The following is a 26,369-nucleotide window of genomic DNA, read 5'->3' on the forward strand; positions in this document are numbered from 1 at the left end:
CTGGTGCACATGCGAGCTGTTCACAGAGGTCTCAGGAGTTCTCACCGCAAGAAAAAATTGTTTCAATTTTCTTTTGGCTTTTCCCCTTGTTGCCTCTATGTGAGCTCGGGGATACTAACCAGACTCACGGAGGGAGTCGTTTCACGCACGGGTTAGTCAGACCACCGTGCTGTTACACCTACACAGCGATGTAACGTAATTGTGTTAATTATATCCCAGAAAAGCTGAAAAATTACCTTGTGTATTCTGTGACCTGACTGGGCTTTGGGAACACTGCTGAGGTGGACGGAGGTGGGGCTGGGGACGCCCGTCTGGGCAGCGCCTCATGGACCGGCCTCCAACAGCGACGCCTGGTGGAAGGGGCGGGAAGTGCAGTGGGTGGAATGTGAGCTCCACCCCGTTCCCTGCCCGCTGGACTAAGAGGGAGGCGGAGCTGTGGGCCTCGGGGCAGGCGTGGGGGTCTCAGAGAGGAAGCACTAGTCTTCTCGCTGTCAGGCGTGTATGTCATCAGTGATACACATATAATGTGTGTGTGTGTGTGTGTGTGTGTGTGTGTGTGTGTGCGCGCGCTTAGTAACTCAGTTGTATCCAACTCTTTTGTGACCCCACGGACTGTCGCCTGCCAGCCTCCTCTGTCCATGGGATTTTCCAGGCAGGAATACTGGAGTGGCTTGCCATTTCCTTCTCCAGGGGATCTTCCCCACCCAGGGACTGAACCTGGATCTCCTGTACTGGCATGTGGATTCTTTACCATCTGAACCACCAGGGAAACTCATATGTGTATGTGTGTGTGTGTTTGTGTGTGAAATACATATATATGTACACACACATATACATGAAACTAAAGGAGATTCCCCACAAGGATTATGGATTCTAAAGGGAATAACTGCAAAAGACTCTAACATAAGCAAAACACAAAATTAGTTCCTTTTCTAAGAGCGCTGGAGCCGTGGAAAGCTGTCTGATCCCACAGAGGTGCGTGCCTTTGTCTGTGACTAGGCCATCCTATGACTCTGAGGAGACAGGTGTTTACCTGGAGAAAACTGTCAGCAATGCAAACACTTCCTCCAGGTCAGTTCAGTTCAGTCGCTCAGTTGTGCCCAACTGTTTGTGACCCCATGGACTGCAGCACGCCAGGCCTCCCTGTCCATCACCAACTCCTGGAGTTCACTCAAACTCAAGTCCATTGAGTCGGTGATGCCAACCAACCATCTCATCCTCTGTCGTCCCCTTCTCCTCCTGCCTTCAATCTTTCCCAGCATCAGGGTCTTTTCCAGTAAGTCAGCTCTTCACATCAGGTGGCCAAAATACTGGAGTTTCAGCTTCAGCATCAGTCCTTTCAATGAACACCCAGGACTGATTTCCTTTAGGATGGACTGCTTGGATCTCCTTGCAGTCCAAGGGACTCTCAAGAGTCTTCTCCAACACCACAGTTCAAAAGCATCAATTCTTTGATGCTCAGCTTTCTTTATAGTCCAACTCTCACATCCATACATGACTATTGGAAAAACCATAGCCTTGACTAGACGGACCTTTGTTGGTAAAGTAATGTCTCTGCTTTTGAATATGCTGTCTAAGTTGGTCAAAACTTTCCTTCCAAGGAGTAAGCGTCTTTTAATTTCATGGCTGCAATCACCAACTGCAGTGATTTTGGAGCCCAAAAAATAAAGTCTGACACTGTTTCCACTTTTTGCCCATCTATTTGCCATGAAGTGATGGGACCAGATGCCATGATCTTAGTTTTCTCAATGTTGAGCTTTAAACCAACTTTTTCACTCTCCTCTTTCACTTTCATCAAGAAGCTCTTTAGTTCTTCTTCACTTTCTGCTATAAGGGTGGTGTCATCTGCATATCTGAGGTTACTGATATTTCTCCCAGCAATCTTGATTCGAGCTTGTGCTTCTTCCAGCCCAGCGTTTCTCATGATGTACTCTGCATACAAGTTAAATAAGCAGGGTGATGATATACAGCCTTGACGTTACTCCTTTTCCTATTTGGAACCAGTCTGTTGTTCCATGTCCAGTTCTAACTGTTGCTTCCTGAACTGCATACAGATTTCTCAAGAGGCAGGTCAGGTGGTCTGGTATTTCTGTCTCTTTAAGAATTTTCCAGTTTATTGTGATCCACACAGTCAAAGGCTTTGGCATAGTCAATAAGGCAGAGATAGATGTTTTTCTGGAACTCTCTTGCTTTTTCGATGATCCAGCGGATGTTTGTGGCCTTGCAAAGGATCTTTGCCAGATGGGGAACAGAAATCAATTCAGATCAAATCCTATTCGAATCAGTTGTAGCATTTACTTGTTTCTCGTTAGTCACTGATTTCAATAAAAATTTTGACATGTATTCAGAGCATATTTTTACAACCATCATGATTATACCCTCTGTTACAACTTGTCCTCCAACAGTTAGCTATGATCCCGATAAAAATTTCAATGTTTTTTTTTAGGAAAAATGATTCTAAGGTTTCCATGGAAGCCTGAAGGAATCTTCAAGAACACAGTGGGAGGACTTGCTACTCAGAAATTCAGCTGATGGTAAGACTGGAGTGTTTCCTATAAAATAGGCTTGAAATGGGACAGATGATGAAAAAACACCCTCTCATTTAAGAATACTTCATGCATGGCAGAGGACTGGGGGGCAAATGGTCTTTCTAAGAGCTGTTATGTGACATTCCCGGCTGTCCAGTGGTTAGAATGCAGGGCTGCCACTGCAGGAGGCGTGGGCTTGGTCCCAGATTGGGGACTGCTGCTGCTGCTGCTGCTAAGTCGCTTCAGTTGTGTCTGACTCTTGCGACCGCATAGACGGCAGCCCACCAGGCTCCCCCGTCCCTGGGATTCTCCAGGCAAGAACACTGGAGTGGGTTGCCATTTCCTTCTCCAATGCATGAAAGTGAAAAGTCAAAGTGAAGTCACTCAGTCGTGTCTGACTCTTCGTGACCCCATGGACTGCAGCCCACCAGGCTCCTCCATTCATGGGGTTTTCCAGGCAAGAGGACTGGAGTGGGGTGCCATTGCTTTCTCCAGATTGGGGGTTAGTGGGTGGGAACTAAGATTCTGGGTTAGTGGGTGGGAACTAAGATTCTCCACACCATGCTCCACGGCCAAAAGAAATTTAAAAAGAATTGCTAGAACAACTGTATGTCCATAAGGAAAAAAACGTAAGTGGGCTCTGCCTTACACATCTCACACAGAGACACTCACACACACACTCAGAGACACACACACACTCATACACACACACTCATACACACACATACACACACACTCACTCATACACACACACTCACTCATACACATTCACACACACACTCATACACACACACTCACACACACTCATACACACACATTCACACACACTCATACACACACATTCACACACACACTCATACACACACATTCACACACACTTACACACACACACTCATACACACACACTCATACACACACACTCACACACACTCATACACACACATTCACACACACTTACACACACACACTCATACACACATTCACACACACACTCATACACACACATTCACACACACACTCATACACACACATTCACACACACACACTTACACACACACTCATACACACATATTCACACACACTCATACACACACATTCACACACACTCATACACACACATTCACACACACTTACACACACACACTCATACACACACACTCACACACACTCATACACACATTCACACACACACTCATACACACACACTCACACACACTCATACACACACATTCACACACACTCACACACACACACTCATACACACACATTCACACACACACTCATACACACACATTCACACACACACTCATACACACACATTCACACACACACACACTCATACACACACACACTCATACACACATTCACACACACACACTCACACACACACACTCATACACACACATTCACACACACTTACACACACACACACACACACATCCACCACCACACACACTCATACACACATTCACACACACACACTCATACACACACATTCACACACACACTCATACACACACACTCACACACACTTACACACACACACTCATACACACATTCACACACACACTTACACACACGCTGCAGCAGGGTGAAGACCTGTACATGAAGATGAAACTATAAATGTTTAAAAACATAAATCTTCATGCTTCAGAATAAAAGAATTTCTTAAACAAGACACAATGAGCACCAACCCTGAAGGAAAAGCCTAGTAAGTCAGACTGCTCTAGAATCTAAACCTTCAGCTCACAAGCGTCATCACTGGGGACACAGAAAGCCCGCAGAGGAGGGGAGACACTTGCTCGCATTTTTATGTAAGCTTTAGAGTCGGCTCGCCCCTGCCTGCAAAGCAGCCTTCCGGGGTTCTCCGTCCGGAGTCTCCTGCGTTGACTCTTCATGCTAATTTGGGGAGAAGTGCCCCCACAATGATCCTGGTTCTCCAGTCCATGGACGTCTCCACTTGGCTCATCCGCAGCTCCTCTCAGCCGCGTTGTGTATCCACAGTTTCAGTGTACGAGTCTTGCACGCCTTTTGTTAAACTTACCCCCAAACCTTTGACTGTATTTTTGTGCCACTATGAGTGGAATTTTAAAGGTTCGTCCTGGACGGTTGCTTGTGTATAAGATATGACTGCGTTTCGCGTACTGTTTCTGTATTTTGCAACCCTGCCAAACTCATTCAGTAGCTCATTTGGGGGAATTCCTAAAGAGTTTTCTACCTACAAAGTCATGTCACCCACGGAAGACAGTTTTATTTTTTTCCTTTCCAGTCTGATGGTTTTTAATTTCGTCCTTTTGCCTTAGTGCCCTGACTTGAATTCCTCAGTGGAAAAAAGACAAAAAAAAAAAAAAAAGATGAAAGGAAAAATGTCCCCGAGAAAATGGCAGAGCCTCTTCCAGTTCACCTTAAGGTAAAGCCCTTGTCACTCAGGGGGACCCTCCAACGTGAGAGACAGCAGCTGGGATGAGACCCGGCACAAGAGGCTCTGAAGTACACAGACAATGAAAGGGACAGAGGCAAAGCTGTAAGCTAAATGCAAGCGTTATATTTCCTATATAAGAAATATAAGTATTATATTATTCTCAGGGAAATAAAATGACGTTACATCTATGAGTAAGAGGGGAATGACCAAACTTTCAGAGCACAAACATCTGGAGGATTAAATTATGAAGGCAGAAACAAAAATATTAAACAGAAAAGTTAGATGAGAAAGTCTAGGGCATTCCTTAGAAAGCAGAACCGAAAGCCAAGGCTGGAGAGAAAAGGAAGAGAGTCAGCGTATCAAGTCTGAGTCCCAACATCTGGCCAATGGGGGTTCTAGAAGGAAGAGAGGAGAAGGAGAAGAAGGAGACAGAAGGACAAAGCTTTCCCGAGCCGAGAGACATGAGTTTCCAGGTGGAAAGTGTCCCTGACCGCCTGGTAAGCTGGGTGAGCCAATGCTCACAGTGAAGGCACATTAGCCTAAATCAGTGAAGCTCCGCGCACAGGGACAGCGTTCCATAACTTCTGGGGCAGGATGAGGCAGGACCAGGGATCAGAAGAATATCGTGTAGTTTCTTAAGAGCAACACTCAGAGTCAGACGACAATGCAGAAATCCTTTCGAATGCTAATTAAAGTTTTCCAACCTCTAATACCACATCGAGTTATAGCATCCACTGTGAGTGCGGTTAGACTGAAAACTCCATGCACACAAAGTCTCACAAAATGCATTTCCCTCCAATGGCACCCCACTCCAGTACTCTTGCCTGGAAAGTCCCATGGATGGAGGAGCCTGGTAGGCTGCAGTCCATGGGGTCGCTAAGAGTCGGCACGGCTGAGAGACTTTAGCTTTTCACTTTCATGCATTGGAGAAGGCAATGGCACCCCACTCCAGTGTTCTTGCCTGGAGAATCCCAGAGACAGAGGAGCCTAGTGGGCTGCTGTCTATGGGGTCGCACAGAGTCAGACACGACTGAAGCGACTTAGCAGCAGTAGCAGTCTCCATAAAACAGTTAGAGAATGTACTTTCCCCCAGATGAGAAACATTCCTCCACAAAGAGGAAGGTAAGGGAGGGGTCTAACACAGGAGGGAGGGACGGTTTCCCGGGTTGGCGACAAAGGGAATTCAGGATTCGGGCCGCTTTAGGAAAGCAGTCTGTCCAGGGGAGATGTGAAGAGCGAGCGCTCTAGGAAGGATGTCTCAGAACACAGACATGGGCAGGATTCCTAATGCTTTACTGTACTGACTGGGGATTCCTTCCTCCAGAAATTCAGGGGTGTTGCAAAGAGTTGGACTCTACTGAAGCAACTTAACACCCATTCACTTGAAAATTAAGCACATGAAAAAAATTAATTTGAAGGAAAATTTAAGTGTGTACAAGAGAGGTTGTGGGCCACGGTGGGTCTTTCGTGAACGTCCACAGAGCAACTGTAACACGAATAGTAAACACTCATTTCAGCCCAGATGGAGCATCAAGCCTGTCCCGACAGCCTTCTCCCTGGTTTTCGCCCCACCTCCCAGGCACAGGAACCAGAGTAGGAAGGGCCCGGGGAGTGGGCATCTGGGCACCTGCTCCCTCGGCTCCTCGACTGGGCCAAGTGCCCCCAGAGCCACCCTCTCATCCAAGGCCCTTGCCCACAGGGGCAGCACCTGCCCTGGCCCCTTCCCTGGGGCCACAGCCAGGCCCCACCGGGGCCCCTGGGGCTCCACAAAGCTGCCCTCCCTGTGTGGGGTGTGCTGTGTGGCCTGCTGAGAATGGGACTTGGGGGCGGGGGGCTAATGGGGAAACAGAGGAAGAGCTGAACCTGAGAATCAAGAAGGGACGGTGCAGGCGCATTCCTGAGGGTTTGGAATAAAACTTGGAAGAATCAGCTAGAACTGCAAGTGGGCCCCTCTGGGGAGCCCAGGTCAAGTTTGAGGACTACGGTTGGTCCTCTTATGACCCTGTGGTTAAGAAAATTGGGCCACGAGCCTCCACGATGAACACCGAGGCCAATCAAGGTGATGGAGAGAGTGTGCATTTGGGCAGTGGGTGCTGACCTGGTGCCAACACATGGCCCAAAGATGAATGCAGGGTTGAAAGGGAGAGTTTGGAGCAGGGGACATTCCGGAAAAGGAGAGGGAGCCACCCAGGGTGGGGGTGTCTGGGCCCCACAGGCACAGCGTGACAGAGCTGTGCTTGTTCACAGCCCCTAGCTCTGTGCCCTGTGTCCAGAGCGACTTCAACGCTTCTGGGAAATCAGCATGGTGGTCTTTGGAACCCAGAAGCCCAGGAGGCTGGGAGAGGTGGCCTGGGTGCACGGCCATGCTGGAGGAAAGCTGGCTGCACACCCAAGGGGCATCCAGGGGTCCCCAGTGTGGCCAGCTGCAAAGACAGCTGCGTCCCAATGAAGTGCCTGGCAGGAGTGATGGGCTCATTTCCCCCCAGTGGCCAAGGAAGTCCAGGCTCCAGGAAATGAGGAGAATCGAGTGGAACCCTCCCCCAACTTCTGAGCATTCTCCACAGCCTCTCCTCACAGGGGCTCGGGAGCATTGGGCAGCTGCTCTTGGGAGCCAGGGGATGCACAGAGTTCCTGACCTGCGTAGAGCCACTCCTTTCCAGACTGCACTGCTCAGGCACGCTGGGATGGCCCTGGGCAGGACCCTTGCCTGTGGGCCTCTGGTCTCCCCTCTCTGGGTCCAGTGAGCTCACAGACTGCAGATGCTCCTGGTTATGGAGCTGGGGCTCATGTCATCCAACTGGCCCCTGCATGCCTTGAGCTTAACCTGGGGCTGCAAGACCGGGGACCTTTCATAAACCCTTTTTTGGGGGACAGAGAGGGCCCTTCTGACCAAGCTGGAAATGGGAAGGAAAGCTGGGTCAGGTGGAGTGGGGAGGACTGCGGCCTCCTGGGCCCTGGGCCACTGACTGGTGAGTTCTGCACCGCATCCTGCTGTTTTCAGCAGCCTGGCCTCTCTAGAGTCCGCAAACCAAGAGCAGAGGTGCGAGGCGCCCTGTGTGGGCGGAACCCGCCTGAAAGCAAAGTCCAAGCGCTGCCCAGCCTGCCATGCACCATGCAGCCCTCCCACAACCCAGCCCAGCCCCGCTCCGCCCCGCCCCGCCCCGCCCCGCCCCGCCCCGTCCCGCCCGCCCCGCCCCGCCCCCTTCACAGCCCCGTCCCGCCCCGCCCCGCCCCCTTCACAGCCCCGCCCCCTTCACAGCCCCGCCCCAGCCCCGTCCCGCCCCGCCCCGCCCCCTTCACAGCCCAGCCCCCGCTCCCGCGCCCTGCCCAGCCCAGCCCCAGCCCAGCCCGCTTCACAGCCCCGCCCCGCCCCGCCCCCTTCATAGCCCCGCCCCCGCTCCCGCGCCCTGCCCAGCCCAGCCCCAGCCCAGCCCGCTTCACAGCCCCGCCCCGTCCCGCCCCCTTCACAGCCTCGCCCCGCCCCCGCCGCGCGCACGTACCAGCCGGCGGATCTCGCGCTCGCACTCCTTCTTGATGCGGGAGATCTCCTCCTGGTGCAGGTGGTACACGCTCCGGATCTCCGCGGCCTTGATCTTGTCGGCGCGGATGACCAGGGTCAGCGCCTCCTCCACCTGCCTCTTGGCGCCCTTCAGCTCCGAGATCTCTTGCTGCATCTTCACCTTCTCCACCTCGAAGCCCTTCTTGGCCTCCTCCTTGGCCTCGGACAGCAGCACGGTGCGCGCCCTGTCCGGGCCGCCGTCGCGCACGGCGTGCAGCAGCGCCTGCAGCCGCTGGTTCTCGCTGTCCTTGGTCCTGATGACGCGCAGCAGCTCGGCCTCGTGCTGCCGCAGCAGCGCCTCCCGCAGCGCCTGCAGCTCCTTCATCTTCTCCTCGTGCAGCTTGGTCCTGAGCTCGGTGAGCAGGACGGCGCTCCTGTGCTGCTCGTGCTCCCGCACCTGCCTGAGCTCCTGGTTCTTCTCCCTCTCCACCCGGCCGACCTGCGGCACAGCGAGACACGGTCGGCCCGAGCCAGACTGCCGGGACACCCGAGCGCAGCGTTCGGAAAGGCTGTGTGTTCTTGCAGAGTTGGGAGCTACCGTAAGGTCTCGTTAAAACACGGGTTGAAAACAGTCAAGCCTCCTGGGTTAGCAGCGTGATATTATGCACCCAGGAGGCTCCAAACCTGGAAGCAAGAGGGCAGACGCACGGGTGTCCGGAAACCTGCGTGCTCAGGAGGCTGAAACCAGCACCTCTCAAACTAATCCGCCAAGGAGGGGCCACGGCCGTCGGGGGCAGGGGGTGGGGGCTCCTGCCCCCCGGACGGCTTCAGCCCAAACGACGGAAGTCTCACTTACCTTCTATGACACTCTCAGCAAAGGGAGGAACCAGCGCAGGCCGGGTGGGAGCGGGGCGGGGCGGGGGCTGGGTGTGGGGGCGGGGTTGGGGGCCCACCTTGCTCTTTTCCTGCTGCAGCTCGATCTGGGTCTCAGTGAGCTTGGCCCGCAGGTCCTCGTTGGCAGCCTGCAGGGCGGCGAGGACCTCCGCCTTGTCCCCCTTGCTCCGGCCGCCTGCGCCCTTCTTGGACATGGTGAGGGTGGCCCGAGGGGCAGCCGCGCGTCTGGGCCGATCGCCTGCCTGTGGTTCCTCTACATCTTCTCACTCACCTGAGGGGAAGCGCGCTGTGAGCAGACCGCACGGGCCTGGGGGTCCCACGAGGGGGTGCGCAGGGATACATCTGCTGGCCCGAGTCTGCGGCCGGATTGCCCACCGTGTCACAGACTGCAGGGGCCGCCTGCCCTCCGCCCACACCCCTCTCCATGGAAGCACATTCCTCCTGCCTCTCCGGTAACAGACGATCAGTACATGTTTATTCTTTGCCCCTTTGGAATAAGACTCTGGGGACCAAAGTTAGGGCCCAACTTCTCACAAGGTGTGTGGCAGGCGGATGGCAGGAGAGGGTGTGAAACACGAGCTTCTCTGACACAAACGGAGGGGCGTCTGGGACCCCTGGGGCCCATGAACCAGCTTGGAAGGGGTCACACCCTCAGCCCAGGAGACCGAGCCGACTTGGCGGGCGCACACGCACCCTGGACCGCCTGGGCACCGGGCCCCACCCTGGTTTGTTCACCCGTCACCCCGCCTGGATGCCTGAACCCGCTGGCCCAGGCCTGGGACGGCCCCCACTCCCCCCGAATCCCAGCACCCAGCACCCAGTGTGAGACTGGGAGAGCCCACTAGCTTTGCCTGGATTAAAAGGCAGAGGGGTTCTGGGTCTGCTCCCCTTGCTGCCTGGCCCCCCTCACCTGTCTCCTCACCGAGACACAGAAGTGTCCCAAGGTGTCCCCAAGGCCTCCATCCTGTGCTTAGACACCCACCAGGCGCACTGCTGAGGCTCTTCCAGGCCAGGCCTGGGAGTCCTGCAGGACCATGAGTTCCCACTGGCCTCCTGGAGCTCCGGGTGGGGGGCTCGACGACCCCAGCCCTCAGCCTTCTGTAAGCAGGGGCCTGGCCCCACGGTTGCCCTGCAGCATCCCCAGCCACCTGGCCACCCTCCTTAGGACCCCTGTGACCATTTCTGGTCTGTTCTCTGCAGCTGCCTTTAAGCAACAGTGACCAGACCACCTCCCCGGCCCCAGAAACCCCCACCGCCGTGTGTCCACCTCAGATCACGGGGATTCCGAGCCCCTGTGCAACTGGCCGGCTGCCGTCCACCCCAGCTAGCATTGCTTCAGTGTTTTCTGAAAACAGGCGCGTTATGTTTTACTTATTTTAAAATGAAACTCCGCAAGCCTTTCCTGGACAGAGAGGCAGCCTCACCGGCCATCTGAGAGGAGAGGAAGGGCAGGGTGAGATGAGGGAGAGGCCCAGGGCGGTGCCCACACTGGTCGGCGCCCACACTGGTCGGCAGCAGAGGGGCCCTCCCCGCTCCCCGGCCCCCCGGCCAGCCTGGCCCACCCAGCCGCTGGCTCGTCCAAACACGGTCCGCCCGCATTTCCTCCCACAGGCTCACACGGACTCGGGCTGCCTGGTACCCCTGCCTGCCGCCTGGACCCCGGGGCACTGAGCAGCCTCTACCCAGGCCCTGGCCTCCCGGCACCTAGAGCTTCCGTTCGATGAAATAACAGGCCTGGAGCCCCTGCCCGGCAGCCCCCTAAAGGCGAGGTCCTGCCTTTCCCAGCATGCATTCGGGCACAAACGGGAAGTGCGCTGATGTCACTATTTATGGCAACGAGTGTGGACAGACGGACTCTCCCCAGAGCCCACTGGGAGCGTGCGGGCTGTGCCGATGCCCACCCCGGGGCCGGGACTCCAGGGCCCCGCCTGCCCCCGGGCCGTGTCCCCAGGCGCGCTGGATGGGACAATTCCCGGAGAGCAGCTGGGGGTCCCCTCTCCCCACGCCCTACGCCCTACTCGCGCTGAGCGCATGCACATTGGGCCTCGGGCTGGAGCGCCGCCGCGGCTCTGCCCACACCCGAGGAGAGGCGCGCACACCCGGGCACGGAGCCTGCGCGTGCCTCCGGGGCCCCTGGCCCACCGCACGTGCTCCTCTGCACCCACGGCCTGGCGTGCACACCCACACCCGGAGAAGCGCCAGCTGCCACGGTCGCCTCGTCTCCCGGGCGCCGTCACGCTCCCACGTCCTTCCTGTTACCCGGGAGATGGACGGGGTGGGCGGAGGGCTGACAGAGGCCTTGGGAGGGCGAGGTCCAGCGGGCACCGCGGAGCCTCCCCCTCGGGGATGCCAGGGGCTCTGGCTCCCACGCGGCAACCTGGATGGTGCCCGGGGCTGTGGCGCACTCTCTGAAGAGCCCCGAGCTTGGCCAGTCGGGTTCAGGCCTGAGCAGGACCCCGGGGAGGGGGCGTCTGCTGGACAGGGCCCTCGGGACCGCTCCCGGGGCCGCCCAGGTCAGCGCGGGGGCTGGATCTAGCGGGGTCGGCCCCTCCGCTCTCCCGAGGGTCTCCTGTGGCCGAGACCCTCTGGCCCGCCTCTGAAGCCCACGCCGCCCATCCCGGACGGCCCTTCACGGATCCTGCGGGGACGGCAGGGCACAGAGCCCCGGGCTGAGTGGTCAGGGTGAGCGTGGGGGCGGGGGCGCAGCAGCAGCTTGTGACCCGCGGTTCACGAGCACGGGGGCTCCCCGCCCCCACCTCCACCACCTCCCACCACCCCGGCCGCGCTCGGACCGCCCTCCCAGCACCCACCCCTTCTCCTGTGCAGCCCTGCACACGCCTCCCTGGCTTGACCCTGTCTGGCTGGCCTCGCTAACTCCCAGGAGGCCGCCATGACCTCGGCGCCCAGTGCACGGCAGGCCCTCGGTCTCCAGGGAAGGCCCGGTTCCCTGGGAGCAGGGCTGAGTCGGATTGGGCCGCACCAGGTGGACGGAGCCGTCCTTCCACTTGGAGCCACCGCCCGCGCCATCTGCAGCTCAGTGCAGAACAGGCTCAGTCAGGCCTCCGGCCGCCTGCTCACGAGGCTCGAGGCCGGGGGTGACGTGCTGTTGGGAAGGGGCTGTGGGGCACGACCTGGAGGCAGCCCCGCGATGAGGACGCACCTGAGCACCTCGGCACGCGGTTCGTGGTGAGAGCCTGCCTCGCGGTGCCGGCGCCTTGGTCCCGAGGTTGAATCAGACCCTCCGCGGCCGGCGTGACCTCTGCGCCTGCGCGGGAAGCCCAGGGACCGGAGGAGGGCGGGGGACTCGCCGGGTCATCTCACTCTCCCCGCGCCAGACCGGCACCCACATGAGGCCCCAGCCAACCGCGTGTGCCTCGCTATGGTCCTTAAATGATCAGGTCGCTAGTGCAGTCTGCCTGCTCCCATCTCGGGGTCTCCGGGGAGGTAATAAAGCAAGCAGAAGGGCGCCCCTCGGGTCTCTGAGTGAGTTGTTTTGTGTTCGGAGGGTTTAGAGCGAAACACAGCTTGCGGCCCAGGGCGTGTTGGCAGCGCGGTTGGGTCACCTTGGAGTCTGGACACCTTGCCCCACCTCGGTCCTGCCAGCCTCCATCCAGCTTTCTCCACGTGGAGCCTGAGGGCTGGTGCGCAGGTAGAGGGGAACCGCCAACACGCAGGCGTCACCAGGGTGACGCCCCAGTAAGGGGTGAGTGAGCAGGGCCACAAAGGGGCTCCCACCTTGCAGAGCCGGTCATGTTTGCACGGAAGCTCTCTGGGTTAAGAGGCTGACCCAAAGCCAGCAAAGGATGCATTTGATGCTTCTGGTCTGGTCAGTTCTGTGCAAACCCAAGGCCATGGTTGAGGGGGATGCTCTCTGTCATATCCCACAGGGACCCCTTAAGTACAGGCCATCGGACAAATGCCTGGAGGAGGGGGAAGGTCCAGCCATGACGGTGGTGGGCAGTCATGCAGGCTGTAGGCTGCTGGGAGCTCAGACCCGGGAGGGGGTGGTTCGAAGGCACCTCCTCCCAGACTTCAGACACACTGGTTCCGGAGCACAGTCTTTTAGCAAACTCACAGCACGGAACACCTGCCCGAGGGACATACGTCCTACTGGACACGGCCTGGAAGCCGTCAGGGCATGCGCACTCCTGCGGCGACCCTTAGAAACACGTGCAGTGTTTTATTGAGTCTCTGGAGAGAGATTAGAATTCTTGAGGGTTTGGGCTGTGACCTCTATTTCTAACCACAGCATTCTCAAAGAAGTCACATGTGTGCTGATCTTGTGCACACCCTGATCGGAAGTAGAGTTTGAAGAAAATGGGGTGGCGGCCTTTGACAGGAAGGAAAGGGAACTTTCCAGTTCCTTCCCCGGGTTCTGGCGACAGCGGCAGTGGAGAGTGGGAGGAGCTGGGAGGATGGGGCTGCACACAGCCAGGTGTTCCCTTTTCCTGGCCAGGCACACGACCTCCCAGGGGCTTCTAGAAGGTTGTTCTCAAGCCCCCAAAGCATGAGCCTTCCCCAAGAAAGCCTATTAAACAGGTCCAGGCTCTCCAGGAGGAAGAAGGCCCAGGGGTCCACCCAGCGGGTGGAGACCCTGATCCTGGCCATCAGCAGGGAGGGGATCCAGCTCTGGGGGAGGAGCTCTGCGGAGGGAGCCCCTCTCAACCCAAATGTCCCAGGTGGGGTTGGAGGTCACAGGAGAGGAAGAGCCAGATGGGGCTCCGGGCTGGCGACCACCGGCCAGGTGAGACGGTCAGCCCACCTGAGCCTGAGAGCTGGGGTTTTTCCAGTGTGGGACGTCCCCCCACGGTGACCATCACACCAGACAGGGAAGGTCCTCTGATGGAGAAGATGCCCATGCTTCTCACGACGCCCGTGCTTCTCACGACGCCCGAGGTTCTCATCCGCAAGACCTCTGCCGTGACTTCAACACGCTCATATTTCCATCCATCAGGTTGGCCGTGAGTCATCACCCCTAGTTTACAGAACTGAGTCCACCCCACGGTCCCTCTGTGTTGAAAGGAGACGTGTGTGACTCAAGCTGCAGCTCTGACTCACCTGTGAAGGAGTTAAAGGCTGAAGTTTCCTAGAGGTGCTGTGATTTATTCTTAAATAAACTTCAAGATGAGTGCCGATTCAGATGCAGCCTTGTGAGCTGATACAGAGAGACCCCGGTGTGCCCCCATGCAGCTCCCACAGGGGAAGCATCTTGAGACACTAGGAATCATGACCAAGACGCTGGCTTCCGGGACATCAGCGCAGAGACCATCCTGTCTCCATCTCCGCCCCCACCTTCATCCCCGCCTCAGCCCCTGGCAATCACAAATCTGCCCTCCATTTCTGTAACCTTGTCATTTCCAGAATGTTATAAATGAAGTAGTCTAGCACAGGACCTTTGGAATCAGCGTTCCTCACTCACTGTAATTCTGGAGATCCGTCCAAGTTGTGTGCGGAGAGTTCACGCTCATTCGTGCCGACTGTGGTGGGTGCAGCGCTCACAGTGTGGACACGGTATCCACTCACCCACTGAGGGACAACTGGTCGGTTATTGCAGATCATGCTGCTATAAATGTTCATGTCCACGTTGTTTTGTGAACCTCGGTCTTCATTTCTCTGACACAAATGCCTAGAAGTGCAATTTCTGGTCAGACACAGTTGAACGTGTAGTTATTTAAGAAACGGCAAACCACTTTCCAGAGAGGCTGCACCATGTGACCCTCCCCCGACCAGTATGTGAGGGGTCCAGTTTCTCAGCATCCTTGCCAGCATTTGGTGTTGCTGCTTTTTTTTTTTTAAATTATTTTAGCCATTCTGATAAGTGGTATCTCATTGCGGTTTTATTTCTTTTAACCTACTTTTTAAACTGAAGTATAGTTGATTCACAATGTTGTGTTATTTTCTGCTGTAAGCAAAGTGACTCAGTCTTATATATACATATATTCTACACCATGCACACGCGTTCTCTCTCATATCACGGTTTACCACAGGGCGCTCAATGCAGCTTCCTGTACTCTATAGTAGGACCTTGCTACTTATCCATTCTATGTGGAATAGTTTGCGTTTGCTAATCCCAAACTCCCAGTCTGTCCCTCCTCTCCTTGTCTCTCTGTTTATGAGTCTGTTTCTGTTCCTTAGGTAAGTTCATTTGCGCCATCTTTTATATCCCACATATAAGTAAGAGATAGCACACTGCTCTTCGTCATTTTCCTACTCCATTCACCATGACAATCTCTCAGTCCATCTGCTTGCTGCGAATGCCATGATTTCCTGCTGTTCTGCGGTTGAGTGATCCTCCACTGTATATATATGTACACGTCTTCTTTAGCTACTCATCTGCTGATGGACACTTAGGTAGATTCCACGCCTTGGCTACTGTGAATAGTCCTGCTATGAACACTGGGTGCATGTATCTTTTGAATTATAGTTTTGTCCAGATGTACGCCCAGGAGTGAGGTAGTTGGATCATATGGTAATTCTGTTTCTAGTTTTCTGGTGACTCTCCACACTGTGGTCCCTTGTGGCTGCACTAATTTACATCCCCCGACAGGGTAGGAGGGCTGCTTTATCTCCATACCCTCTTTAGCATTTATTGTTTGTGGACTTTTTGATGACAGCCATTCTGATCAGTGTGAGGTGATACCTCATTGTAGTTTTGACTTGCATTTCTCTAATAATTAGTGACATTGAGCATCTTTTCATGTGCCTATTGGCCAGCTGTATGTCTTAGGAGAAATGTCTATTTAAGTCTTCTGCCCGTAGTTTGGTTGGGCTGTTTATTTTTTGCTGTTTTGTTGAGTTGTATGTGCTGATTGATATTTTGGAAATTAAGCTCTTGTTGGTTGCATTGTTTGCAAATATCTCCTCTGTTTAGGGTTTCTCTTGCAGTGCGAAAGCTTGTAAGTTTGCTGAGTCCCCACTAGTTTATTTTTGTTTTTATTTCCACTGCCTTGGGAGACTGACCTAGGAAAACATGGGTGCGATTTATGCCTCGCTGTGGCTTTGACCTGCATTTCCCTCACCACCGCCGGTAACCATTGCCCTGTGCTTGTCTGCCATCTGTGCACCCTCAGCGAGCTGTCTGCTGCTGACCCTCCGGCCAGAGAGGGCGGGCTGTCCTTGGGGCCGCTTCTCTCTGTGCCCATCCATCCATCTGACTTACTGGCCTCTTCAACTCCAACTCCAGGAGAAAACCCAGGGAGCTCACCGCTGTGTCTTCCTGGGTCTTGAGGCCCCTAGTTGCCCTGCCCTCTTCACTCCACCTTTGAGCCTCTTTATGTTTGTTTTAGACCAGCGTCCAGAGATTTTATTGTACTAATGGGAGGAACAGGGAAAAGTATGTCTGCTCTGTCTTCTGGAGGCAGAAGGCCACAACTTCATGATCAAAGAAAAAAAATCTTAGTCTTGTGTTTATTACTATTTCAGTTAGAATTTAAATCATAAGCATGATTTAAAATTTGCTGGCTCAAGTCTCAGGATCGAAGACAGACACTCTACTAAATGACTGCAGGGAATTCCCTGCAGCCAGTGCTCAGGACGCTGGTTTCACTGCTAAGGGCCCAGGGTCAGTCCCTGGTCAGAGGACTAAGACCCTGCAAACCGTGTACCGAGTGGCCAAACTTAAATGAACAGATGAATGGCGGCGGACACCACCCGCCTGTTTGAGCAAAGAGTCCCCAGCACTGCCCTCGAGTGAGCGGCTCTGGGAGACGCGTGCCGTGTGAGCCGCTCTGACTCAGTCCTGGGAGGACGCCCCTCCTGAGACACAGGGGCTGCAGCAGCTACGCCTCTGCAACGTGAACCACTAAGCCTCCTCAGGTGTCAGCACGAGAGTTTTGAAAAGAACAGAAGTGAGTTTATGCACAGCTTTGCTTCTGCCAAACCCATCACCTGGCCTGTCAGTGTTTAAAAATGGAGACGTCAAACAACGAGATTTCCAAGAGAGACTCTCGGGATCACCAGCCAAAGCCCCAGTTGTTCAGATGAGGAAACCAGGGCCTGGAGCGGGCGTGTCCCCCAAGGAGAGCCGGCTCCAGACCTACCCACCCCCCAACGGCTGGTGGCACCACGTGGCCTGGTCGGGTCCCCTAGGGGGCTTGTGATCAGAGGCAGCAGGAGACACCCCAGAGGGCGACCTCTGGACTGAGCCAAACAGGCCGAGCCTGAAAGTCACTCCATGCTTCTCACTCAGGAAGCTCAAAGGAACCACCTCAAGAGCAACAAACTCTTCCAGAGGGGCTCGACCGTGCCCAGCACGGCGCTCAAATACACGCAAAGGAACACAAAGAATTCAGCCCAACAGTATAAAATCACAGTGTCTGGCATTCAGTCAAATGTTTCCAGACCTGCAAAGAAGTATGGAAATGGGAGTCTTAATGAGAGGAAAAGGAAAGAAATGTGGGCACGAGGCGCACGCAGGGATTAGCAGACCAGGATATCAGAACAGCCAGAGCACATAAAGCCACATTGCCGCAGCGCAGGGATGACAGCGGCCTGCCAGGAACAGAAAGAGAATAGACCCCACAGACCCACATCAATAATATAGAGGTTAAAACGCCATGTCTGAGGCAGGAAAATGCCCTGTGCGGCACTAACAGCAGAGTCACTCATCCTAGAGGAAAGGTCATAGACCTTAAACATGGTACCAAGTTGTCTAAGCTAGAACAGTGATTGGAAACCCACTGCCATTCGTTTCAAAAATCCGTCAACAACCTCTTTTTCAGTAAAATCTTTACATTATTCCTCTTCCCTTTGAAATTCTACCGACCACACAGAATAAGGTTATATATTACCCCCATTAGGATACTTTTTTTTTTTTTGATTGAAGGCTTCCACTGATCACCCTATCATATCTTTACAGGACAAGAAAATGTATGTAAATGGAAATTTACAGTTTTTACTGTGACCTTCAGCACTGAGGTTATAAAACATCTTCCAGGTTGAGTGATCATTGCAATTATTATTGCTCTGCCGCTGCTGCTGCTGCTGAGTCGCGTCAGTCGTGTCCGACTCTGTGCGACCCCATAGACGGCAGCCCACCAGGCTCCCCCGTCCCTGGGATTCTCCAGGCAAGAACACTGGAGTGGGTTGCCATTTCCTTCTCTAATGCATGAAAGTGAAAAGTGAAAGTGAAGTCGCTCAGTCGTGTCCGACTCTTAGCGACCCCATGGACTGAAGCCTACCAGGCTCCTCTGCCCATGGGATTTTCCAGGCAAGAGTACTGGAGTAGGGTGCCATTGCCTTCTCCAGTTATTGCTCTATACTGGTTCAAATAGTACAAATATACTACAAATTCTGATAAATTATTAAGAAGTAAAATTGTAAGAGAAATACATCTCCGAATAAGCTGAAGGGGGCTGGCGATCTGAGTGTTTCAGTTAAACTTCCTCTCCTCCCTGGGTTTGGTGTCCCAGAGCTCTCCACTTGCGGAAGGTGGAGTCTGCCTTGCTTTGCAGGGGGCCGGGAGGTGAGGAGGGGGCTATAGGCAGCCCCCCACCCTGGAAATCCTTCTAAGTGTACACAGTTGGTGCAGCGGTCACTGCTTGAAGACCACTATCCCCCCCGCTGCACAACCAAACCAGTGGGCCTGTGGGCATCACAGGTACATCACGGTCCCTGGGCCTGCCAGGGGCCTCCTGTTCTGACCCTGCCCTGGGCGCTGATCCTGGATGGTCCCAGGAAGGGTGCCCAGAGTTCCCAAAAGCCCAGAACAGGCTGCCCAGGATGGGAGGGCCTGGGCCCTAGAGGGCAGTGGGGGCTGCAAGGAAGAGGACGTTCTGGGAGAAACTGGCGGACAACACCCGGCTCAGGCCCCAGGGCAGTGGCCTGGCCACATTCCGCGCCCACCTCCACTGAGGCCCCGCAGAGACCACACGGATCCCGGGGCGAGGAACAGACCCTGCCACCATGCACTGGCGCTTCTGACTGACCTGCCCTGGACCAACTTGGGATGGGCCTGGGAGGGATGAGGCAGATGCTTCTCCAATGGGAAAATAGTCTCTTTAGTCTAAATTACACAGTTTTACTAAGCAGGAAACACTTAGCTTCATGAATGGCCAATGAAAAAGATCACACAGCTCAGAAAGAGGCCCTGTGTTACATCTAAGTATAGAAAGCGTCATATTCACCAGCAAGGGGAGGGGACTGCTCACAAGCACTGGGGTGAGTAGCCGGCTGTTCGTGAATGAGACATAAACCTGTGGAACACTGCCTTTCTGACATGAAAGTCTAAATGGATTAAGAGAATTAAAGGCAAAAAATCAAATCACTAAAACTATTGGGGAGATGCAGAAAGGAGCATTTCTAAAGTCTCCGGAGAGAGGATTTTTTAGGCTTAAAGGAGATAAAAGGAACCCACAAGAGGCAATGGCACCCCACTCCAGTTCTCTTGCCTGGAAAATCCCATAGGCGGAGGAGCCTGGTAAGCTGCAGTCCATGGGGTCGTGAAGAGTCGGACACGACTGAGCAACTTCACTTTCATTTTCACTTTCATGCATTGGAGAAGGAAATGGCAACCTACTCCAGTGTTCTTGCCTGGAGAATCCCAGGGACGGGGGAGCCTGGTGAGCTGCCGTCTGTGGGGTCGCACAGAGTTGGACACGACTGAGGTGACTTAGCAGCAACAGGAGGCAAGCTCAACAGATTCCACCACACAAAATCCTCACCTCGCTTTATCACCAGTGAGATGCAGTTAAGAAGCTGAAAACAAGTGGGAACATCATTTGCAATAAATACAACAGCAAAGCTCGTGTCTTTACTGTGTTAGGAGATTGTGAAACTCAACAGCAGCACTAAGATCTCACAAGATAAACAGGCAACTGTCAAAAGACATAACTGGCAAAAAAAAAAAGGGAATGAAAAGTGATTTTTCAAACATAGGAGAAAATTGCCTCCGCTTAAGATGTGGAAAGTTGTGAGAAAAGTCCCTCCTGTCGTGAAAAACGGCCAAGGGCCACAGAATCTGCCAAATTACGTGCTTCTTTGGGCCCAAGAAGAGGTTCCGAGAGAACCAAAGGGCGACAAGCCGGTCCCAGGGGACCCGGGCGCCTGAGCTGGCTCACCGTGGGAAGAGCTCAGAGGAAGAGCTCAGCTCCAACAGCAGCGCATCTCTGCGGGCTGGATGGGGGCCAGCACATCAGCCTGGAGTCGCTGGGCCCAGATGTGAGGCAGGCGGAGGGCAGGACGGATGCCCCACCTTCAGCCCCTTCTACAGGCACAGCGAAAGCCTTGGGCGCTGGGAGACCAGCAAGGCCTCTAGTCCTCAGGGTCATGGGGACAGGGTGGGAGGAAGCCCCTGCTTCCCCCTGCCCTGGGGTAGGAGTGGAGGGCCCTGGGGAGGGAGACAGAGGCCCTGGGGGTCGGGATCCTGCAGGGATGCAAGCAGAGCTGGGGGATGGGGAGGGGGCGGGAAGGCCGAGAAGAACCCCCAGGCACATGGGCCTCAACTCCTAAGGCTGGACCAGAAGAATGAGACCCCCTCCCCCAAACAAGCCTGCGCAGGTACAAGCAGCAGCGCTCCAGGGCTGGGCACGGAGCGCCGCTTCAGAGAGACTCTTTCAAGATGCCAGTAGGCTCAGCGTCGGACACCAAGGGCGGAGCGGGAACACACAGCGACCACCCCTCCTCGCCCAGGCACCACGCTGCACGGCAGCTCGAGGCCAGCACGGCTGGGGGTAACGCACCCTGACGCGCTTCACTGCTGCTCAGGTCAGTTCAGGTCAGTTCAGTGGCTTAGTCACGTCCGACTCTTTGTGACCCCATGCAGGGGTCCCTCAAACCCACGCACCGACCCATGAAGACAGGTGCCCATTTCTGGCGTATATTTTCCCTTAGTTCCACTGCTCTTCCACAGACAATGCCTGACATTCAACAAGAAATTATGTGACTCAGAAGAAAGCAGGAAAACAGCCCATTGTCAACAAACAGAGCAATCAGAACTAGCTTCAGAGGTGCTACATTGTTGCAACTACCGGACAGAAAACTTAGGATTCAGATGAAAATAGTTACAATATTTACACGCTTAAAGCCCCAAGAAGGTCATGAGAGAAAGTTAAAGATCTAAATGGAGAGCTACACTCTGTGGATCACAAAACTTAATATTGTTACGATGTTAATTTCCCCCTAATTGAAACAGACGTCAAATGCCCCCCTAATTGAAACAGACGTCAAATGCAGCCTCAAAATCCCAACGGACTTTGTTTCATAAACACTGAAATGCTGCTCCCGAAACAGATGTGGGAAAAGCAAAGAATCTACATTTGCAGTTTGGGAAAATGTGACAGGCAATTTTGGAAAATAACAAATTTGGAGTTGGAAATTCTCACCGGACTTCCAGGCTGCAATAAAGCTACAGTAATCCACGTGCAATATATACGGTGTCATATATGTGTACATGCTGTTTGCTCAGCTTGTGTCACTTGCGACCCTGTTGACTGTAGCCCGAAAGGCTCCTCCGTCCATGGGATTCTCCAGGCAAGAACACTGGAGTGGGTTGCCATGTTCTCCTCCATGGGACCTTCCTGACCCAGGGATCGAACCCGAGTCTCTTGCATCTTCTGCGTTGGCGGGCGGGTTCTTTACCCCTAGAGCCATCTGGGAGGCCCCATATATGTAAATATGTATTCATATGATATTAAGTGATGTGTAAGGGATGTATGACGCAAAGAGACACAGATCAGTGAAGCAGAACCAAAAAAAGAGCCCCATGTATTATCTGGACAATTAATATTTGACAAAAGGTACAAGAAAATTCAGTGGAGAAAAGACAGTCTTTTCAACAAATGGTGCTGTAACAGTTATGCATCTATATGCCAAAACAAACAAAAAAGGGAAAAAGAAAACCCACAGCCCCACAGCTCAGTTCATGTCTGGAAACCCAGTAGAAATAAATCATGGAACTAATGTGAAACTAGAACCACAGAATTTCCAGCTGAAAAAAGACAAAAATTTCCATGATCTCGGATTAGAAAAAAACATTCTTAGAGAGCAAAAAAAAAGCACAAATATCATATAAGGAAATGTTGACAAATTAGACTTCATAAAAATGTAAAATTAGTCTTTGAAAGGTATGGTGAAGGAAATGAGAAGACAAGCCAAGGCTGGGAGAACACATTTACAGAATACACGTCTGATAAACGTCTGTTTCCAGCATATATATATATATAACGTCTCAAAATTCATTAATAAGAAGACAAATCATCCAATTTAAAAACTAGCAAAAGATTTTAAACACTTGTCACCAAAGCGCTTCCCTGATAGCTCAGTTGGTAAAGAATCCGCCTCCAATGCAGGAGGCCCAGGGCCGATTCCTGGGTGGGGAAGATCCGCTGGAGAAGGGATAGGCCACACACGCCAGTATTCTTGGGCCTCCCTTGTGGCTCAGCTGGTAAAGAATCCGCCTGCAATGGGGGAGACCTGGGTTCGATCCCTGGGTTGGGAAGATCCCCTGGAGAAGGGAAAGGCTACCCACTCCAGTATTTTGGCCTGGAGAATTCCATGGACCATATTGTCCATGGGGTCACAAAGAGTCAGACACGACTAAGCGACTTTCACTTTCACTTTTCACTTTCACCAAAGCGAGTGAACAGATAGCAAATAAGCAAATGAGAAGACGTGGGCCTCCTCTCCTCAGGGACTCGCAGGTGAGGGCCAGCACCACACGCCAGCCCCCACGGAGCGGCGGGCGATGGAGCCGGGGCCTCCCGCAGGTGCTAGCGGGCGTGCTCTCGGGCTCAGCCGCTCTGGGCTCTGCACCTGGGTCAGACAGGCGGGGGCCGCCCCACCCGGCGTCCCGCCAGGCCTGACCCCACTCGCGCGTAAGGGTCTCAGGGAGCACTTGCCACGGGGAGAAGTGGAGCGATGGGCTCGGAGGAGCCCCCAGATTCCACCCCCGCCCCCCAGCCCCACATCTGCTAAACGCCTCGGAAGGTCCTTCCAGCCTTGGGTTTTGCCTCTGCCCCACCCTGAGACCAGAGCAGGACACAGTCATGGCTGCTATTTAATGAAACCCTGAGACGCGTGTATCAGCTGCCACGCTGGGGCCTGCCCTCAGACGAGCCTCAGACTGAATGTGCGAGACCCTGGCAAACGCCCCTCGGTGCTTTAGGAATAGCGCACCCCTCCTGCACACGGTCCACCTCCAAACGGCGCAGGAGCCGCAGAAAGGTCAGTCGGGGGGACCTCAGTGTGGACGCGATGGGTTTCGAGGTCCTTCCTGCTCCCAGTCGCCCTGTAACCCAAGCGGGCGTGGGAGCTCGGGCGACCTCCAGCAGTGGACGGTGGGGGCGCCTGTGGGAGAGTCTTCTGGGGGCGCCGCCCAGCCTCCTCCCGGGCCGTCCCCTCAGCCCCACCACCGCTGGGCTCGCATAGAGCTCTCCACGTGCAGGAAGACCCAGGCGGCTCTTCGAAGCCAAAGCCACAGTGGGCCAGCCCAGCACCCACTGGCAGAGTCCTGGCAGAGGGCAGAGACATCCGACCCGGGGGCCGCACTCACCCAGCAGGGAGCAGAGCACAGCTCCAACGTCAGAGCCGCCAGCCGCAGAGCACGTGGTCCCCGGGACCCACAGGGTCTCTTGGCCTTGAGCCTTCAAGACCTTCCGGCCGAGTCCCAGCCTCCAGACTGCCTGGGACAGAGTCCCCAGCATGGAATGCCCTCCCTCCCCAGGTGTGGGCCTGGCTCCACTCTGAGGCCAGGCTGCCTTCGACCCCGTCCTCGACCCCCTGCTTGCTGCCCCTGGTGTGGGTCACCACAGCCCTCTCCCCACCTGTTAGCCACGCCACCTGAGGTGGCCTCTTCCTGAGATGTCAAAGGGACAGCAAGCGCCAGCCCAGCACCACGGCCTTGGGAGGGCGGTGCAGGGCAGCCCCTGGCCCGGGCTCCGGAGCACAGCTCGTCGTGGGCTGGGGACCAAAGCCAGTGCCTCTGAGCCAGGAACCGCACCCCGCAGGCTCAGGGAGGAAGATGGGGTGACATCCTCTAAGCGGCATCCTGTCCCTGTGATCTGAGGCCCGGGCTTTTCAGTCCCTTACTGAAGAGGGCTGCCTCGGGGTCCGAGTGGAGAATTGGCAGCACCACCTGCTCTATGTCCGGCTCGATCGTCTGGAAACTAAGGAACTCGGCTGTGCGCTCAGTCCTGTCTGACTCCTCGCGACCCCATGGACTGTAGCCCACCAGGCTCCTCTGTCCATGGGATTCTCCAGGCAGGAACACTGGAGTGGGTTGCCATGCCCTCCTCCAGGGGGTCTTCCGGACCCAGGAACTGAACCTGAGTCCCTAACGCCCCCTGCATTGGCACGTGGCTAGTTGACCACCAGCATCAGCTGGGAAGTCTAAAGAGCAGTGAAAACCCGCAAGGGGTGGGACCGCCCTGAATGGAAGCCCACAGTCCGATCAGCGGCGAGGGCATAGGCAGGCTCTCTGCTCGTCTCAGGGCAGGGGTCCCTGGTCTGGGGCTGATGCAGAGCTCATCCTACCCCCCTACCACAGGGCTGCGCCCAGTGGTCCCACATTGTCAGGCAAGGTCTCCAGGTGGTGGGTCTGCCCAGCACCGTCTGCATGGGGACAGGACCCAGTGTGACGTGTGCAGCATTTGGATTTCATAAGTGAGGCATCAAGTCCTCCCAGATCCGAGGACGGACGGCTCAGACATGCCTGCACCGGCCCACGTGGTCCTTGACCTCTGCCAGGCAGGTGTTACCGACTTTCTAAAACCCCAGGGCAGCTCAGAGGCTGACCCCGGGTCAGTGGTGCCGTCGAAACAAGCTGAAGTCTCGCCGTGGCTGGCGTTACTCGGAAAGCACTGAGAACATCTGGACAAAGGCCCAGCGCCACTGCGAGCATCCTCAAATCTGCAGCTCGGACCTGAGCTTTGCATGAACGGCAGAGTCAAAGGCAATAGTGTTTGCAGCTGCAGTCCACGTACACAGCTTCACAGCGAGCCCACTCACAATCCAACACGTGTCAGAACCATTTACGTTTGGCCTGTGAAGGCCTTTCCACCGAGCCCGACCAGCTCCACTCAACTACTGATGTTCTCTGCACTGGAGGGACCAACAAGGCACGCATAACAACACCCGCTTCTTTCAAGGAAAAGTGCTGGAAATCAGGTAATAAGCTGCTGTCACCCCCAAACACGTTGAGCCCCTTGCAGGAGAAAGGATGTCTGTGATTCTTGATGAAGTTTTAAAGAGAAGACCCCATCCCTCCACAGGGCAGACAGATGGCAAGGGGGGAGCCATAAGCATGCCTGTTATTAAAAAAAAAAAACCTGGCCCAGGAGCCCCCCTCAGGCCACCCCACCCCCAGGACAAGGGAGCCAGGTGCTCGCCACACCCGGCATGGCACGGAGACGCATAGCCCCCACCCCCTCCACCCCCATGGCCGCCCCCACCCCCACCCCCACCCCCATGGCCGCCAGGAGACCTGCGGCTCTGAGCAGGGATCCGACAGCTGGTGCCCCAGGCCCAGCCCTCCCCCAGATGCCGCAGGAGCAGAGCGAGTAGGGGGCAGGCGGGGCCCTCGTCCTCTGTGATGCCCTTTGCACACGTAAGACTTATCTGGCCCCTGCCCCCCCGTGAACTTTCCAGCTACATCCGTGTGCACGCTGAACACAGGAGCCAGCTCACACGCGAGACCCGTGCAGAAAGCCCTCAGCCCCCCTGAACACGGCAAAGCCCCCGCAGCGCTCAAAGCAAAGCACTTACAGCCGAGCCCCTCCGGTCCGCGGCCTCTCCTCCGCCTTCCTCTGACCCCGGGACGCTCTCTGCCGCCTGTGCAATCGGCTCCCTGGGTTCTGTGACTCAGCAAAGCACGGCTCCTCTTTTCAGATGGAATTTACCACGCGGTGACTACATCCAGGGGGAGGGACCAGCTCCTGCCATTTCCAAGCAGGATCGCCGAGCAATCCGGAGCAGCTCAGAGATGCTCCAGGCAAACGGACGCTCCATTCAGAGGCCGCGGGGAGGAGGCGGAGGGGAAGCGCTGCCTGGCCTGCCGGCGGCTTCTCTGTGTTCACACAGCAGGAACCCTAGA

The 26,369-nt window shown here is 55.1% G+C and overlaps 1 protein-coding gene across 6 annotated transcripts in view; it reads right to left on the minus strand.

The window, feature by feature from the left end:
* The window catches only part of JAKMIP3 (Janus kinase and microtubule interacting protein 3), a 56,647-nt gene extending 30,548 nt beyond the window's left edge, over positions 1–26,099 (minus strand). For all 6 annotated transcript variants that reach the window (XM_018041637.1, XM_018041639.1, XM_018041638.1 and 3 more), the window contains exons 1-3: positions 26,042–26,099; positions 9,403–9,614; positions 8,451–8,948 (exon numbers count right to left, since the gene is read on the minus strand). In XM_018041637.1, coding sequence (XP_017897126.1) covers positions 8,451–8,948; positions 9,403–9,537 — 633 coding nt within the window. In that variant the 5' untranslated portion in view covers positions 9,538–9,614; positions 26,042–26,099. The remainder of the gene's footprint in view (positions 1–8,450; positions 8,949–9,402; positions 9,615–26,041) is intronic.

Source organism: Capra hircus, chromosome 26, assembly GCF_001704415.2.
Source record: "Capra hircus breed San Clemente chromosome 26, ASM170441v1, whole genome shotgun sequence".
NCBI lineage: Eukaryota > Metazoa > Chordata > Mammalia > Artiodactyla > Bovidae > Capra > Capra hircus.